Source organism: Callospermophilus lateralis, chromosome 9 (assembly GCF_048772815.1).
Source record: "Callospermophilus lateralis isolate mCalLat2 chromosome 9, mCalLat2.hap1, whole genome shotgun sequence".
Taxonomy (NCBI): domain Eukaryota; kingdom Metazoa; phylum Chordata; class Mammalia; order Rodentia; family Sciuridae; genus Callospermophilus; species Callospermophilus lateralis.
The window spans coordinates 60992071-61008854 of record NC_135313.1 but is presented as its reverse complement, the minus strand read 5'-3'; the positions used below and the strand labels follow the sequence as shown (position 1 = coordinate 61008854).

Below are 16784 nucleotides of genomic sequence, written 5' to 3'. Positions count from 1 at the left end.
CAACAAGGCAGGTGTGAATAATTTAATTTTATAATTTAATTCAGTACTCATTTTAATTTTCTCACTAATGAAGTTTTTTCAGTTTATGTATATATTTAAGACATTATTTTAAAAATTAGTTTCTCTATATTGTGATTTTTGTTTTGATGAAGATATCATTTCAAAGGTTTTATAAAACTGTAATTATAGTACATAAGTAAACACCTTTAAGTTTCTTACTTAGATCTATACCCCACTGTTTTGAGTAAAAGATAAAAAATGTGTAACAGTTATTGGAAAGGGGATCTTGCTTATGAGAAGTCAAATGAACTCACTTCATATTCTTGACCTTTGCATCATTAATTCAGATAGCCAAGTAGCTTGCCATTAGACCATTTTTAGAGGAGTGACTCATTTTTATGATTCATTTTTCTGTTGGTTCAATAAACATTTTCTTGTGGTAGCCTTTATTAGTGAATCTTCTAATACTTTATGCATTTTAAAGCTTTCCACTTAAATGTCTTGTTTCTTAGCTGTTTCCTTAGTGATTAAAAGTTCCAGTTGTTACTATCAATCTATAACAGCTGCAAGAACAACTCTGCTTTCCAAACTAGGTCTCCTAAATTCCCGTTGTTAGAGTTGGTATCTATATTTAGCTGGTGGGATTAAATTGCAAAGGCTTCAAGCTGGGCAAAGCACACTGATCTGCCTTTTTACAGCTAGACCTGTGTGCTGCAAGGAGCTAAGGCCTTCAGTGTCCCCTTCCTTACCCAGGTTACTCACAAAATGGATTCCCAGCGGGAACTCGCAGAGGAACTGCGGCTTTACCAATCCACCCTTCTTCAGGATGGTCTAAAAGATCTCCTGGATGAGAAAAAATTCATCGATTGCACCCTAAAAGCCGGTGACAAAAGTCTTCCTTGCCACAGATTGATTTTGTCCGCTTGTAGTCCTTATTTCCGTGAGTATTTTTTATCTGAAATTGATGAAGAGAAAAAAAAGGAGGTTGTACTAGATAATGTAGACCCTGCTGTGCTTGATTTGATCATCAAATACCTGTACTCTGCCAGTATCGATCTCAATGATGGAAACGTGCAAGATATTTTTGCATTGGCCAGTCGCTTTCAGATCCCCTCAGTGTTCACTGTCTGCGTTTCTTATCTTCAGAAAAGACTTGCTCCTGGTAATTGTCTAGCCATCCTAAGATTAGGACTTCTTCTTGATTGCCCGAGACTCGCCATTTCTGCTCGTGAATTTGTGTCTGAACGCTTTGTACAGATTTGTAAGGAAGAGGACTTTATGCAGCTGTCTCCACAGGAACTGATCTCAGTCATTTCAAATGACAGCCTAAATGTAGAAAAGGAAGAAGCAGTATTTGAGGCAGTAATGAAATGGGTGCGAACAGACAAAGAAAATAGGGTGAAAAATCTTAGCGAAGTGTTTGATTGTATTCGTTTTCGCCTAATGACAGAAAAATATTTTAAAGATCATGTTGAGAAAGATGATATCATCAAAAGCAACCCAGAACTTCAGAAAAAAATCAAAGTTCTAAAAGATGCTTTTGCAGGCAAACTCCCAGAACCTAGCAAAAATACAGAGAAGACTAAGGAGGGTGAGGTGAATGGTGATGTTGGTGATGAAGATTTGCTTCCTGGTTACCTGAACGACATTCCCAGGCATGGAATGTTTGTCAAAGACCTTATCCTATTGGTTAATGACACAGCCGCAGTAGCTTATGATCCTGCAGAAAATGAATGCTACCTTACTGCACTGGCTGAGCAGATCCCCAGAAATCATTCCAGCATTGTTACCCAACAAAATCAAGTATATGTGGTAGGAGGACTATATGTGGATGAAGAAAATAAGGATCAACCTCTACAGTCATACTTTTTCCAGGTAAGAAAGACTATTTAAGTAGAGGTGTAAAGGTAAGGCTGTTTTTCAACATCCAATTAGCTAGTTTGTGAATTATTCAGGCTGTTTGCATCATATTCAACTGATATCCTATTGTATGTAGTCCCTTGCACTTTTACTACTTAGGGAAATGACAAAAATATTCGACTGCTTATTAATATTTAATAAAAGGTTTGGTGCAGAATTGCTTTATAGTCTTACCCAACATATGTTTATAGTTGATGGTAATTATAATCCTTCAAAGTCCAGTAGTTTAGTGAAAACTAATTTTGTATACTCTTCCCTGAAAAATAGATAAGTCTTTTCCTAAATCAAATTATTTCTTTAGATAAAAGTACTTTACACATTATAAAGTGATAACTGGTCAAATTTTCTTTTTCTCCCAGTTTCCTTTTTTCCTAAAGTTGAAGTTTTGAGAGGTTGCATTTCATCTCTTATTTATGGCTACTGCCTAAAAGATAATTTTGTTCAAAATGAAAAGAACTTATATACATATTCTATACACTTTGGATTACCTTATAGAAAAACTGCACAAGTGTCACTGATTTGAGTTATACTTAGAAGTTTCTGTTTATTTTATCACATTTATTTGGATCAGTTATAATCAGACATTATTTCAACTTAATGATCTGTTTAAAAAAAAAAAAAAAGAAAAAACAATCTTTTGTGTTACCACAGAAATTTATAGGAAAATAAGTCTTCCTAAACTAATAAACTCTCTGTGGTTTGTTTGAAGGGAATTTGATTCATAATATCAATACATTATAGTTTGTCAGTTTATGAAGGAAACAGTGGCTTAACCTTTATCTTAAATAATACCAATACCAATACTATGTAGGTTACAACTATCTCAGAAGAGTTTGTTTAGATCATAGCTAATCATGGCTTGGGGCTTCCGGCACTGAGTTGGAAAGGCCAAAGATAAGCAAGTGTAGAATGTCATACCACAGTGACAATATGCTCTCAAAATATATGACATACTATGCATTCACCAAATACTACCTTTGATTTTTCTAGCCTTGGAAAATAAAGTAATAATAATACATATGAATCATGTTTCTTAATTTTCAAAATCCCAGTAAAAAATATCATAAACAGGGAGCTGTAGTCATGCTCAGTGGTAGAGCACTTGCCTAGTATGTGTGAGGCACTGGGTTCAATCCTCAGCAAAACATAAAAATAAATAAATAAAGATATGTGTCCATTCACAACTAAAACTTTTTGTAAAAAAATCATAAACATTTTAATATGAAGCAAACTTCCCAAGCCCTACTTTTAAATTCAAACAAGCTTCAAAAAGGGAAAATTTAGGGGCTGGGGATGTGGCTCAAGCGGTAGTGCGCTCGCCTGGCATGCGTGCGGCCCGGGTTTGATCCTCAGCACCACATACCAACAAAGATGATGTGTCCACCAAATACTAAAAAATAAATGTTAAAATTCTCTCTCTCTCTCTCTCTCTCTCCCTCTCTCTCACTCTCTCTTTAAAAAATAAAAGGAAAATTCAATGAAAAAGACTATAAACATAGCCAAGAGGTAAAAATATCAAAACATAGACAATATATATATATAGAGAGAGAGAGAGAAAGAGAACAAGGAAGGGAGGGAGAGAAAAACAGATAAGTCAGATTCAAGGAATAGTTATAGCCATAGAATAATACCCAAAGTTCCTTGAGGTTTTGTTTTACTCCATTTCACATTTAATTTATGAAATATATCTACAACCCAACCCCTTTGTTTCAAGTGTTCAGTGTAATCTTAATCTTTATTTTCTTCCATCCCATTACTACTCTTACTATTACTCATACAGCTTCTTATTTCGGGCTCAAGAACCTGTTTAATATTCTTTAAAGCTACTAAAACAGTTATACAAAGTTAGAAGGTCAACTCTCTGTCATTACCCATGCCCTGCCACTTTTAAAAGGCACAAATGGTAGAACAAGACGCCACAATTAAAAATACCTGACTATAAAAGAGGGTTGTAACACACAAGAAAGTATTTGTATAAGTACTTCAGGTATTTTTCTGCTTGGTCACATATGTTTAAAGTGTATTAATTCAGTAATAATTTGACCTTTGATTGACTGCTTAAAAAGATTACAAGAATTTTTTGCCTTAGTAAGAGTTTTGTCCCCACCCTCACCCTAATACAAAGAATTAATAGATTCATCAAATTTTTAATACCAGGTTTTAAAGTAATCTAGGTCTAAGCCCTAATTTTAACAATGAGAAAAGTAGAACCAAGAGAGTTTAAATAGCTTGACAGCTCATCCATAAAAGATTGGCAGGCAGACTGCTATTCCATCTGCTACAGAACGTGCCCCATGAGGAGCAATATGGGAAGAGAGACAGTACAGGACAAAGTGGGGACAGAGCCCTCAGCTTAGTAGTGTGCTGACCAAAGTTCCATTTTTTAAAAACAAACTATATATTCCTTGGATTTGAATACTCCCTAAAAGCTTGTGAATTTGGGCAAATTAATCTTTCCTCGTTTGTAAAACAGGGATAATAAAATTGCCTATCCTAGAAGACTAAATGAGATTACCTATCTAAAGCATTTGGTTCAAAGCCTGTCACCGGATCAAAACTCTCTTAAGTGTGTAATTCCAATTACTTAGGAGACTGAGGCAGGAGTATTACAAGTTCAAGGCCACCTGGAGCAATTTAGCAAGACCCTGTCTCAAAATTTAAAAATTAAAGGGAATAGGGATATAGCTCAGTGGTAAAGCATTCCAGCACCAAAACCAAAAATAAATAAATAAAAATTAAAAGAATAGAAAACCTCTGTGTATGTATTATTATTTCTATTATATACCACCTTCTTTTTTGCACATGCAAGGCAAGTATTCTACAACTGAGCTACACCCCAAGACCCATATCACTTTCTTGATCAAAGAATTTTTTTTCAAAAATGAAAACATTAGGGGTCAAAATCTAGATGCTGAAATTAGTGAATGCAAACCTAATAATGTGCATGCAGAGATTAAAACCCCTCATGTCATTGTTTAACTGGGGTTACTAAGCCAGGTATTGAGAGGCATCCACAGATACCTTTCCCTGTCCCATAGCTTTTTATTGTTGTTGTTCACAAGTATTCTTGGTATCCAATGAATCTCAGTTTTATTCGTTTTTCCTCTGCTACCTAGAAATGGCACCAGAGAGAACAAATCCATAGCTATATTCCCTCAGAAAACAGTTTTCTTTTCCCTTGCTGTTCTAAAATGTAAAGTGGAAAATCTTAATAAGTGCTGAAATGGATGCCAGCCATGCCAGTATTATCTACCCTAAAGCATGGGCACTAGCAGGCCATTGTAGGCTTGGAGAAGTGGCCGTAGCAAAATGAGCCAAGGTTCTTCTTAATATAAGTTAAAAAGAGATAGCTATTTAAAATAACTCCCCCAAAGATGAGGAAATTCACACTAATACTTGTCCTTATCAAAAATAATAAAATAGGGGCTGGGGTTGTGGCTCAGTGATAGAGTGCTTGCCTAGCACACGTGAGGCACTGGGTTCAATCCTCAGCACCACATAAAAATGAAATAAAAATATTGTGTCCACCTACAACAATAAATAAATAAATATTTTAAAAAATAATAAAGTAAAACATAGGGAACCTCAAAATGTTTAAAAGAATGAAAAAAGACATTGCCTAATATCCCAGTTGTCTGTAGACTGAGCGACAGGTCCAGCTGTCCCGGGTGCCGGCTTGGGGATCATGTTAAAAATAGCATTCAGGGGTCATTCACATACTGTGACCCTCCCTTCTGTGACAGCCTGGCTTTCCCCAGTATTTTTCTAAAAGTATTAGATTCCTTATTTCAAAGCTGAAGAAGGCAACATGGGAAGAAAATTTGAGGAGAAACCACTGTTTTAACTAACCTCTGCTGATGTAGGGATTGGCAATGCAGCCCAGAAGTAAAGCACCCCGGGTTCAATTTGTAGTATTCAAGATTTTGATACTTTACCCGGGTTCAATTTGTAGTATTCAAGATTTTGATACTTTATCTATTTTTATAGGCTGAGTAAATTTTCTCATTGTTCTTGATAACAGAATGAAAATCTGATACTTTGGGATTATACTTTTACTTGTGAGATCCTTGAATTTTAAACAACATAGGTATAGCTTACTTTTTGGTACACTTGGAACTTCTTTCTACCAAGCTCCACAATTCCTTATTTTTTTTCCAGCTTGATAACATAGCATCTGAGTGGGTTGGACTTCCACCTCTGCCTTCAGCTAGGTGTCTCTTCGGTCTGGGAGAGGTAGATGACAAAATCTATGTGGTTGCAGGCAAAGACCTTCAAACAGAGGCTTCGCTGGATTCAGTATTATGCTATGATCCCGTGTAAGTTGGCATGGCATTTCTGTTCCTACAACATATTCATGTTTTTGGAACCTGGAATTGACAAAACATCAATTCTATCATTTAATTTTAGGGCTGCAAAATGGAATGAAGTAAAAAGTCTTCCTATCAAGGTCTATGGTCATAATGTAATTTCACATAATGGGATGATATATTGTCTAGGTGGAAAAACAGATGACAAGTAAGTACTCTGAAATTTTCTTGTGATTTATAACCAGATGATCTTTTTATTACAACAGTTTCTTCCTCTCTTCATTTGAATCTACATACTGAAATGGAACTTGTCACTTATATTTTGGAAGTAAAATTTCAAAACAATATTGTGAAAAATTATTGGAGGTTATTATACATGATTTCCAAAGGAAAGTAAAACTTATAAGTTGCTAAAGTAAAAATGTAGATACCCAGCATACTACTAGGAATGAGCACAAAGCCTCAATTATAAACATTCTGATGGTGGAAAGGCAGAAACTAGGAGTTTAATCAAGTCTTTTATATAGCTAATTTATAACTGTATTTTATAATTTTCTTATTCAATTATCTATAAACAGATAAAAATTTCAATGTACTCTTTAGTAGTAATATTTAAAATATATCTACTAAAAGAATAGTGCATAGAAAATACCACTAAAAAGCATGGTGATTGAAAAGCAGGCAGTTATTTCTTCAGCAGAATGTCATGTATTTACTCCTTGACAGAAGTAATATTCAAAATATTTAACAACTGTTCCAACAGGCACTAATCAATCAGAAAAAAATACTCCCTGATCTCCCTCTAGTGTGAGTCTCTTATGAGAAAACCAGGACCAAGCTTCACATATAAACCTAACTTGATTTCTAGGCACTCTCAAGGGATAGGTAACCTGAGTTCAGAGTACTTCAGAGGTCAGTCAGTTACTAAACCAGTAGCCTTTCTGGTAAAATGCACACTTTCAGTTTACATTGTGAAAATTAATCTGATGCTCTGGAAAACTCTGCCTAATTTGGCTTGTCATCAATTCTTCAGGCTGTTTAATTAGTACAGATGTCCAATCCTGAAAAATAAACTAAAATTATAAATTGTGAGGGCATGGTTGGACACAGTAAGATGTGCTTTTAGTCCTCGCTACGGGGGAGGCTGAGCCTGGGGAATCACTTGAGCCTAGGAGTTCAAGAACAGCCTAGGCAACATAGTAAGACCCTATCTAAAAAAAAAAAAGAAGAAGAATAAAGTATCAAATATGGAAATGTGTTAGAAGTTAAGAACTCTATATTCTGGTTATTAGTCAAAATTAAAAATATAACAGAAAAGTGTGATTTTAAAAAGCAATTGTTTTTATACAATCTATCCATATGCAAAGATAATAATCTAAAATTTTCATATCCACCTTAATCCTTCTGATTTCCATCAAATGAATATTTAAGGAAGCTGTATATAAACCAATATGGCACCCAATCTTATCTGAGGCATTTTTCCTGAGTAAATGGAATGAAAAATCTCAATTAAGTAGTATTTTGACTTAGAAAACATTGGAACTCTGCCAAATGATTTAAATTGTTTCCTTGAAGTAACATTAGTAAAGAGGAAATTGATATGTCAGTAAGAAGCATACAGGTCTTGTCAGTAAGAATATGAATCTTGAGGATACGATTGATATGACAATATTACTTGTCAAATGTCAAAGTCAAGAACTTTGAAATGAGTTATTATCTAAAAGTAAGGAATGGGGCTAAGGATTTAGCTCAGTAGTAGGGTACTCACTTACCAAGCAGGAGGCCCTGGGTTCTATCTTTAGTATGGCAAAAAACATTTGTTTAAATTTTAAAAAGCAAGGCTGATTGTACTAGTTACCGTTAATGAATTTGAAGAACGTGATTTTGTATCTTGTTCTTGATAAACTCATCATTTTTTTCCTATCTTTTTAATTGTAGATGGACATGTATTTTATTTATTTATTTATATGCAGTGTTAAGAATCAAACGCAGTGCCTCACACATGCTAGGCAAGGGCTCTACCACTGAGCCACAACCCCCTAACCCAAAGCTCTTATCTTTTGCAGGGCGATACCGGGAATTGAACTCAGGGGCACTCAACCACTGAGCCACATCCCCAGCCCTATTTTATCTTAGAGACAGGGTCTCACTGAGTTCCTTAGCTTAGTACCTCGCTTTTGCTGTGGCTGGCTTTGAACTCTCAATCCTCCTGCCTCAGCCTCCTGAGCTACTGGGGTTACAGGCATGGGCCACTGTGCCCTTGCCAAAGCTCTTATCTTGATAAGAGCAAGATAGTCAAATTTAGAGTAAATGTTTCTACTTCAGATATCTGGTCTTTTATAAGATTAAGGAAAAAAATTATCCCCATAAAAAGTTGGGGTATAGGGCTGGAGCTGTATCTCAGAGGTGGCATACTTGCCTGGCATGTGTGAGGTACTGGGTTGGATTCTCAGGACCATGTATAAATACATAAGTAAAATAAAGCTCTATCAACAGCTAAAAATAATATTTTAAAAAGTTGGGTTACAGGGTTTTTTGGGTTTTGTTGTTGTTTGTTTGGCATTACCAAATTATCCAGTTAAATGAATTAGTTATTTCATATTCTGCCTCCCATCGCTCAATTATGAATACTTTAAGAAACCAAAGAACATACTGAGAATAATTTAGCTATCTACTCTATAATCTTAGATTTCTTCAAATAAAGTACTATATACTTTATTTGAAGAGAAGGAAAGCCAAATTATTACTAAAGTTGCTTTCAAAAAAATGGATGAATAAAATAAACATTTGTTGTCTTTTCTATTTACAGAAAGTGTACAAACAGGATGTTTATCTATAACCCCAAAAAAGGAGACTGGAAAGATCTGGCCCCAATGAAAACCCCTCGTTCCATGTTTGGAGTGGCAGTCCATAAAGGCAAAATTGTGATTGCAGGAGGTGTTACTGAAGATGGTCTTACAGCTTCAGTTGAAGCTTTTGATCTCAAAACCAATAAGTGAGTTGACTTGCTACAGCATGTGAATCACTGTACATTTTAATTGTTTAACATCTGGATGAAATTTAGCTTTCTAACCAAAACATGGGGAGAAGACAGAGAGGCACAGATTAAAGAAGTATTATCATCTAGGTTTTTTCCTGCTGTTACTGGGTGTTAAATTCCTAACATTTTGGTGCATTGTGTGCATTTATAACTTGGAACACATGACCCTAATGTTGCCATGTTCTGTTGCCCTGTTATTAATTTAATTTTGTGAATTTAGTCATGCCAAGGTAATACCTCTTAACAGTTATATACATGTAGCTGGATACATGTCTCCAGTAGTCATTTGATTTGTAATATGTAAAGATCTTCACTTGTTAATAATTGACATTTGTAAAGTACGAAAAGTTTAATTACTCTGTGCTTTTTATAATTTTCTTAAATTTTTAATTTTTCAGCTTTTATTGGCAATGTAAAAAGATACTTGACATATTTTTATATACTATTAGTCTTTTTAAAATTTTTTAGTTCACACATCTGAATGAATATAGACTTTTTATACTCTTAGTTTAGCAATGAAAAAAAATTAGAACATTGTTATTATTTTTTTAGAAACTATGTATGCCTGATTACAGAATAGCCTTTGGTTTCTGAAAATAATAAAGAACTTTTAAAGAAAATGATTTAATGGTCATTAAAAATAATGTTTTTGAAGATAGGTAAATACTTATGAGGTAAAAAGTTAAAAGAATCAGCACACAAAATTATAAATATTGTGTTCTTAGTTTCATTAATATTTATGGATGCTTTTATTTAAATGCTTTTTAAATGACAAAATTATACCAAAATGTTGCTTATTTCTCAATTTTTACCATTTGAATTTTAAATTTGGCATTTCTTCAAGTTTTACAATGACTACATTTTCAATAAAATACCTAGATGGGAAGTAATGACTGAATTTCCCCAAGAAAGAAGCTCCATCAGTTTGGTCACCCTTGCTGGATCCCTGTACGCCATTGGTGGTTTCGCTATGATTCAACTGGAATCTAAAGAGTTTGCACCCACTGAAGTCAATGACATATGGAAGTAAGTTCTCCAATTTTTAAAATTGAATATTAAGTCAAATAACTGATAATTGATAAACAATTTTGTGGTAAATAATAAGCTAGAGTTTTTAACATGCAAGCTACATCTTGGTAGTAGACTAAATACTTCAAGCCTAATTGAACTTTTGCACATGCCACTTACTGGGTCAAGTGCTGCTTCTGATTAACTGTGATCTTAGGAAAGAACTTAATTGGGTTTGTTTCTTAATCTTTAAAATGAGAATTGGACTACTGCTCCTTTAAGCTCCATTCCAGCTCTGAAAGCATTTAATACCCCAGGCATACAGTAGAGCACAGACCACTACCTTCCCACCAAGGGGTTTATTAACTTAAAAAACACAGTTCTGAAAGAATATTTAATCTTTTGATTTTTCCATGAATTCATAAATTCATATTTTGAATTTAAATATTCTTCTAATTGTTTGAGGATTCAGTTAACAAAGCCTTTTTTTAAAAAAGAAAACAGTAAAAGCAGGAATCCATTTTACCTCTCAGATAGGAGTGGCTAGCACCCACTCCTCCCATGTATGACACTTGCAATTGTCACTCATTAACCACTTTAGTCAAATGTTTTTTAAAAAGGACACATTTTTACCATCGAGTTTGATGCAGAAAAACTAAGAGATCAAGGTGCATCCAGGAAGTCTCAGGAGCTTAAGTTCATGTCATGGAGTCACAGAGTCCTTGGCAGGGCTTATGGTATATAGATATTTGGTCACCATCAGAATACCATGTGTCTGCCCAGTGGCCTCTGCTGCCCTCAGCCCAGGCACTGCACTTGCTAATCTAAGCTTACAGAAGGTAGATTTTGGGCACCCGAGGTGAGCCTAGTGAGTTTGTGCTGTACCCTCACCCAGAAAGCTCATGCTTTTCCTATCAGCTTAAAAGCCAGCCCCCACTTGCAAGGATGGATGCTTTTCCTATCCTGTTATCATTTTATTCAGAGCTTTCCTATCAAAGTATAGTCTGTAGTTCAGCATTACTGGCATCTCCTAGGTATCACTTAAAAATGCAGAATCCCAGGCTCCACCTTAGTCCTACTGAATCAGAATCTGAATTCTAACAAGATTACAAGTTGATTTGCTTGCACATGTAAGTTTATAAGTACAACTTTGGAAAAGTTCCACTTATACCAAGTTAGTGAAAGCAGACCACTAAGTCTGAGAATGCACAGTGGGTTTTATTTGTTCTATACCTGAAATAGCAGAAGCTTTATTCCCAGCTGGTGAAATGGAAGGCTGAACATCTAGTAGCTTAACTAAACCATTATTTTGTGCATTAAATACCATTTCCTTATCTTGTAATAATTGTGTTGTCAAGGACCAAAAAAAAAAAAAAAAACAAACAAACTGATGGTTTCCAGGGAGCACAATGACTAGAATTAGCAAGAAGGTTAGATGGGTGAAAGCAATAGTTTTTTTTTTTTTTAAAAAAAACGGGGTGGGGAGGTTAGGATTTTTGGAAAACAAGGCCAGATGCTGAAGGTAAACAGGCATTGATTCTCAACCCTGAATGTATGTTGCAGTTACCTGCAATGCTTTTAAAATATGCCAGTGCCTGGGCCTTCACACGGACCAATGGAGAATTTCTGGAGGCAGGACCTGAGCATCACTATTTTTTAAAACATTCTCAGATGATTCTAAAAGTTCATCTAAGGCTGAGAAACACTCCTAGTAAGGAATCATTCCATCAGTAAGCTGAACTTCACATGAGCCACTCCAGTTCCTAATGGTAGTCAAAGCCAAACTGCCTCAGCAGGAGGAAAAATACAGACTCTCCTGCTAAAAATGCCTCTGTTGCTGAGTGGAACCTGAAAGAGGGATCCTGTCTGACTGTGTTTTATTTTCCAATTAGGGTAGTGGTTCCCAAACCTCTCTACACAATTTGCAATCACTAGAGAACTTCAAAAGGTAGTAAGGCTTTTTTTCCCCCTCCCCTGTTGGTTGTGATTTATTTGGTCTAGGATATGGCCCTGGCTTGGAAATTGTGTTTGAACCTTTTAAAATTTCTAAAGGTCCCCAGATGATTCCACATGTGCAGACAAATTTGGGAACCACTGGATTGGGGAAAGAGGAGACATTTGTCACTCTCAATTTTTAAATTTAGAAATTGGTGTTTTCTAATTTGGGGTAATGTCTAGAGCAGTGATTCTTAAATTTGCTGCACGGTAGAATCATTTGTAGAGTTCTAAAAAATCCTCATACCCAGATCAATCACACTCTATACCAATTAAGTCAGTCTCTGGGAGAGGGACTAAGCAGCAGATTTTTTTTTTTTCCTGATGATTGAACCCAGGGGTACTTAACCACTGAGCCATAAACCCAGCCCTTTTTTATATTTTATTTAGAGATAGGGTTTCACTGAGTTGTTTAGGGCCTCCCTAAATTGCTGAGGCCGGCTTTTAACTCTAAATCCTCCTGCCTCAGCCTCCTAAGCAACTGGGATTATAGGTGAGCATCACCTAGAGGCAGCAGAATTTTTTTTTTTTAGTTGTAGTTGGATAAATATCTTTATTTTATATCTTTATTTTATTTATTTTTATGTGGTGCTGAGGATCGAACCCAGGGCCTCACATGTGCTAGGCGAGCACTCTACCACCGAGCCACAATCCTAACCCAAGGCAGCAGAATTTTTAACATCTCCAGAAGGTTCCATTATGCAGTCAAGTTTGTAAATTTGTATCTATTTTTATCTACTTTGGTTCCCAAAGTAGCATCTGCATTACCTGTGCACTTGTTATAATGCAAATTCTTAGATCTCACCTTAGAGCTGGTGAATTGGAAGCTATGAAGGTGGCTCAGAAATCTGTTTCAACAAGTCCTCCAGGTGACTTGGACATGCACCAAAATTGAGAGCCATTGATCTTCACTTGTCCTTGAATCCCAGTGAACTGCTCTCTGCTCTCTATCCACAAAGGTGAAAACTCTCAGTCAGTATTCCATACTCTTAAGCCTATGGACTATCTTACTGTGATATATAAAAATATTAAAAATTTTTTAAAATTACATTTAGCCTCAACCTCTTAATGCTTATATGTGGTCACTTTTTCTTTAGGTCATTTAAAACCATTTTTTAAATTCTTTATATGTTGCTCCAAATTTTATATAATTAAGGTTTTTTTTATCAGCAGTAAAACATTTTTGTCTAATTTTCTTTACATAAAAATCACTCAGTGCCCAGTACTATTGTTGAGAATTAAATTTGTACACTGATGAAATTAAGCCAGATAATGAGTTTTATGTAGGTATCAGCTAATATATCATACATAATATATATTTTTTGGTACTGGGGATTGAATCCAGGGGTGCTTTACCACTGAGCTATCCCCAGACCTTTTTATTTTTTGAGACAGAGTCTCACTAAATTGCTTAGGGCCTTGCTAAATTGCTGAGGCTGTCCTTGAATTTATCTCAGGCTCCTGAGTCGCTGGGATTATAGGAGTGCACCGCCATGTCCAGTAGTACCAGCTAATTTTAATAATTGTTCTAAATCTCACTGATTCATCATAGAATGATTTGGGGTATTTCCTATGTGCCAAGACTTTATAGCTTCTGGAGTTGATACTATGGTAGAAAAATATGTTAGTTGTCCTTAAATACCTTTTGGCTTATTGAGGACACAGAAAGTTTTAAATATTTACTATAATAAATATCATACAAAGGACTATATGAGAAATGAAGAAAACTGCTTGAGGAAGGCAGGAAAGGCTTCAGAGAAGGCAGAATTTAAGCGTTTCTCAGACAAAACTTGAAGAACATTCTAGACACTAGGCAGAGTAAACATGTCACAAACACATTCAAAGGGATTTCAACTCGTATCTTCATAACTTTGACTATTCAGAGATGCAGAGCAGTTCTTAACCTAAAGTCAAATGTGAAGTCTATGTAGTCCTCAAATGAAAAAGAGAAAGAGGAACAAATTTTTTATGGCTTGACCACCTTATATGAGGTGCCAAGCTAGGTACTAGTGAATGGGAACAACTGAAATCATAATTAAGGCTGCTAATAGTCCCTGCTTTACCCCAGTTCTGAATCTTTATATATGTGTGTGTTTGTGTGTGTGTGTGTGTGTGTGTGTGTATAACTTTAGTTGTAGTTGGACACAATACCTTTAATTTATTTATTTACTGTTAAGTGGTACTGAGGATTGAATCCAGCACCTCCCACGTGCTAGGCAAGCAATGTACCGCTGAGACACAACTCCACCCCCAGTTCTTAATCTTAAGGAAGAGTTTGCTTACTGTGACTCATAGAGACCAACCATCTTCATCAGTCCAAAGAATGGTTAACTATGTAGGTGTCCATTACTCCTCTTCTTGGGACAGTTTGATTCCCAGAGATTATACTGCTAGGTATCCAGATTAAATACTGTGGCAGTAGATCAGGCAAATGTTCATTGAGAAAATGCATATTTAGAAAGGAATTAAAGTATTATTCTACCAGTCAGGCTTCCTCCTCCTCTGGGTAAGAGCCATAGGAATTTTTTCAAAGATGCACATTTGAATATGGAACACAAGGAAACCTATAGAACTATCTATTTAATAGCTAGCTGCTTACTGATTTTTTTTTTCCCTCTATCAGGTATGAAGATGATAAAAAAGAATGGGCCGGGATGTTGAAGGAAATACGTTATGCTTCAGGAGCTAGTTGCCTAGCAACACGTCTAAATCTCTTCAAACTGTCTAAACTATAAACAAGGTGACAAAACAGAATAGATTGAGACGTGGTTTGTTTGGATAATAGTGCTTTAATTTATTCTGTTTTTTTAAAGCCTGTACAGAGATTCATGTAGAAATTATTAAATAAGTTATTGTCTAAGAGGTAAAAAGAATATCAAAATCTTGGTCATTGACTCTTTAATGTCATAATAAGAGCTTTAAATCATTTTCTAATAAGAAATTAAATATTAAGTTGAAAAAATGTTTGTTAATTTGTCTCACTCAATGAATTGTAAAGCAGGCTCCTAAATTTGAGTAGTTTCCTAATCCTTTGTATTGATAGGGACCTTTACCCTTATTTTCTATTACAAATTAAATACATACATCCCCAATCTTAAAATGTTTTAAAATATTAAAAAAAATTCCTTATATAAGCTTCAAGCTATGACAGGAATCCTATGCATTATATTAAAGATTACAAGTCACAAAATTATTTGGAAGTTATATTTAAGGAATGTAATGAATGAGTCTCATTTGAAGGGAAAAAGTCTCTTAAGTAAAAGTAGTCAAATCCAAATGCCTTTTTTTCTCCATTCTTTTTGCGACACTGGTATATTATTTGTAATCTCCAAATCAAATTTTAAAAACCTTTTAACTTAAAACCAGTAAATCATTGTCTTCATACCATTAACAACCATCTGCAAAAAGAGGATGAGTGCCAGCAGGAAACAGACTGATTGTTTAAACTTCTGAGGCAGAGGGTGGAAGAGGGTATATAGTCATTGGTTTAAATTTTAACTATATTTCAGATAAAAGGGCTATTTGCTAAATTTCTAATAGTAGGAAAGATGACTGAATGGTTCCATTTTCTGGGCTATGCAACCCTACACTATTTCTTCTTAGAGTATATCATAAATTGACTTCTCAGTCTGTCAAATTCAACTGTGCAAGTCATCAACTAACCATCATTTTTATCCTAGACACACATCTTGTTGACATGTATCTGACTGCTATCTTACACAATATTTTCTGAGATTTGAGACCAATGTGGAGCATCCCATGATCATCAAGCAGCTACAGAAAGAACAGACAGGTGTTCATACAGCTTTATTTTCTCTATCATAAACATAAAAATATATTTAACAAAAACATTTTAGATCTCTGAAGTAGAAGCCTGGTTACTTTTCTGTACTGAAAAATATTGATTTGAATATATACCATGAGTATATAACAAATCCCAAAGGTAGGAGACCCCAGGTTCTTCAACAATAAATTTTAGGAAAATAAAGGGGTGGAGAGAATGTTTATAAAGACAGATATTAAGGAGAAGGGGTAGGGGAAAATTTGTTGTCCAGGAAGGCATACCTGGGAGACAGATAAAACTATAAGACAGACTTACCATAAAATCAGAACACAAGTAACTTTCAGGCAGAGAATACTATCCATGTACACATGAAATTAAGTTGTAAAAAACAATACTTTTTACAGGGCTTCTTTAGGGGAGGATGAAAATGCTCAATTAGATAGTGGTGGTAATTACACAATATACTAAAAATGACTACATTATATACTTGAAAAGGGTGGAAGCCAGGCGCAGTGGCACAGGCCTGTAATCCCAGCAGCTTGGAAGGCTGAGACAGGAGGATTGAGAGTTCAAAGCCAGCCTTAGCAAGGGCAAGGCACTAATCAAGTCAGTGAGACTCTTGTCTTTAAACAAAATACAAAATACAGCTGGGGATATGGCTCAGTGGTTGAGTGTCCTAAGTTCAATCCCCAATACCCCCACCAAAAAAAGTGTGGATTTTATGGTATAT

The 16784-nt window shown here is 35.2% G+C and overlaps 2 protein-coding genes across 2 annotated transcripts in view; one reads left to right on the top strand and one right to left on the bottom strand.

Annotated features, from left to right (window-relative positions):
• Positions 1-691: 691 nt before the first annotated feature.
• Positions 692-15547, top strand: Klhl41 (kelch like family member 41). Its single transcript, XM_076865427.2, has 6 exons — positions 692-1875; positions 6079-6236; positions 6328-6435; positions 9037-9222; positions 10147-10293; positions 14894-15547. The coding sequence occupies exons 1-6, from the start codon at positions 766-768 to the stop codon at positions 15003-15005; spliced, it is 1821 nt and encodes a 606-aa protein (XP_076721542.1). The 5' UTR covers positions 692-765; the 3' UTR covers positions 15006-15547.
• The window catches only part of Fastkd1 (FAST kinase domains 1), a 52843-nt gene continuing 42094 nt past the window's right edge, over positions 6036-16784 (bottom strand). The window contains exon 15 of the mRNA XM_076865425.2: positions 6036-6287. Coding sequence (XP_076721540.1) covers positions 6273-6287 — 15 coding nt within the window. The 3' untranslated portion in view covers positions 6036-6272. The remainder of the gene's footprint in view (positions 6288-16784) is intronic.

Bases quoted from the DNA above. Each gene is read 5' to 3' on its own strand.
- Klhl41 (XM_076865427.2), top strand. From the start codon at position 766: ATGGATTCCCAGCGGGAACTCGCAGAGGAACTGCGGCTTTACCAATCC. The intron at 1,876-6,078 runs GTAAGAAAGACT...TTTTTTTTCCAG, and splicing joins TACAGTCATACTTTTTCCAG to CTTGATAACATAGCATCTGA. The intron at 10,294-14,893 runs GTAAGTTCTCCA...TCCCTCTATCAG, and splicing joins GAAGTCAATGACATATGGAA to GTATGAAGATGATAAAAAAG.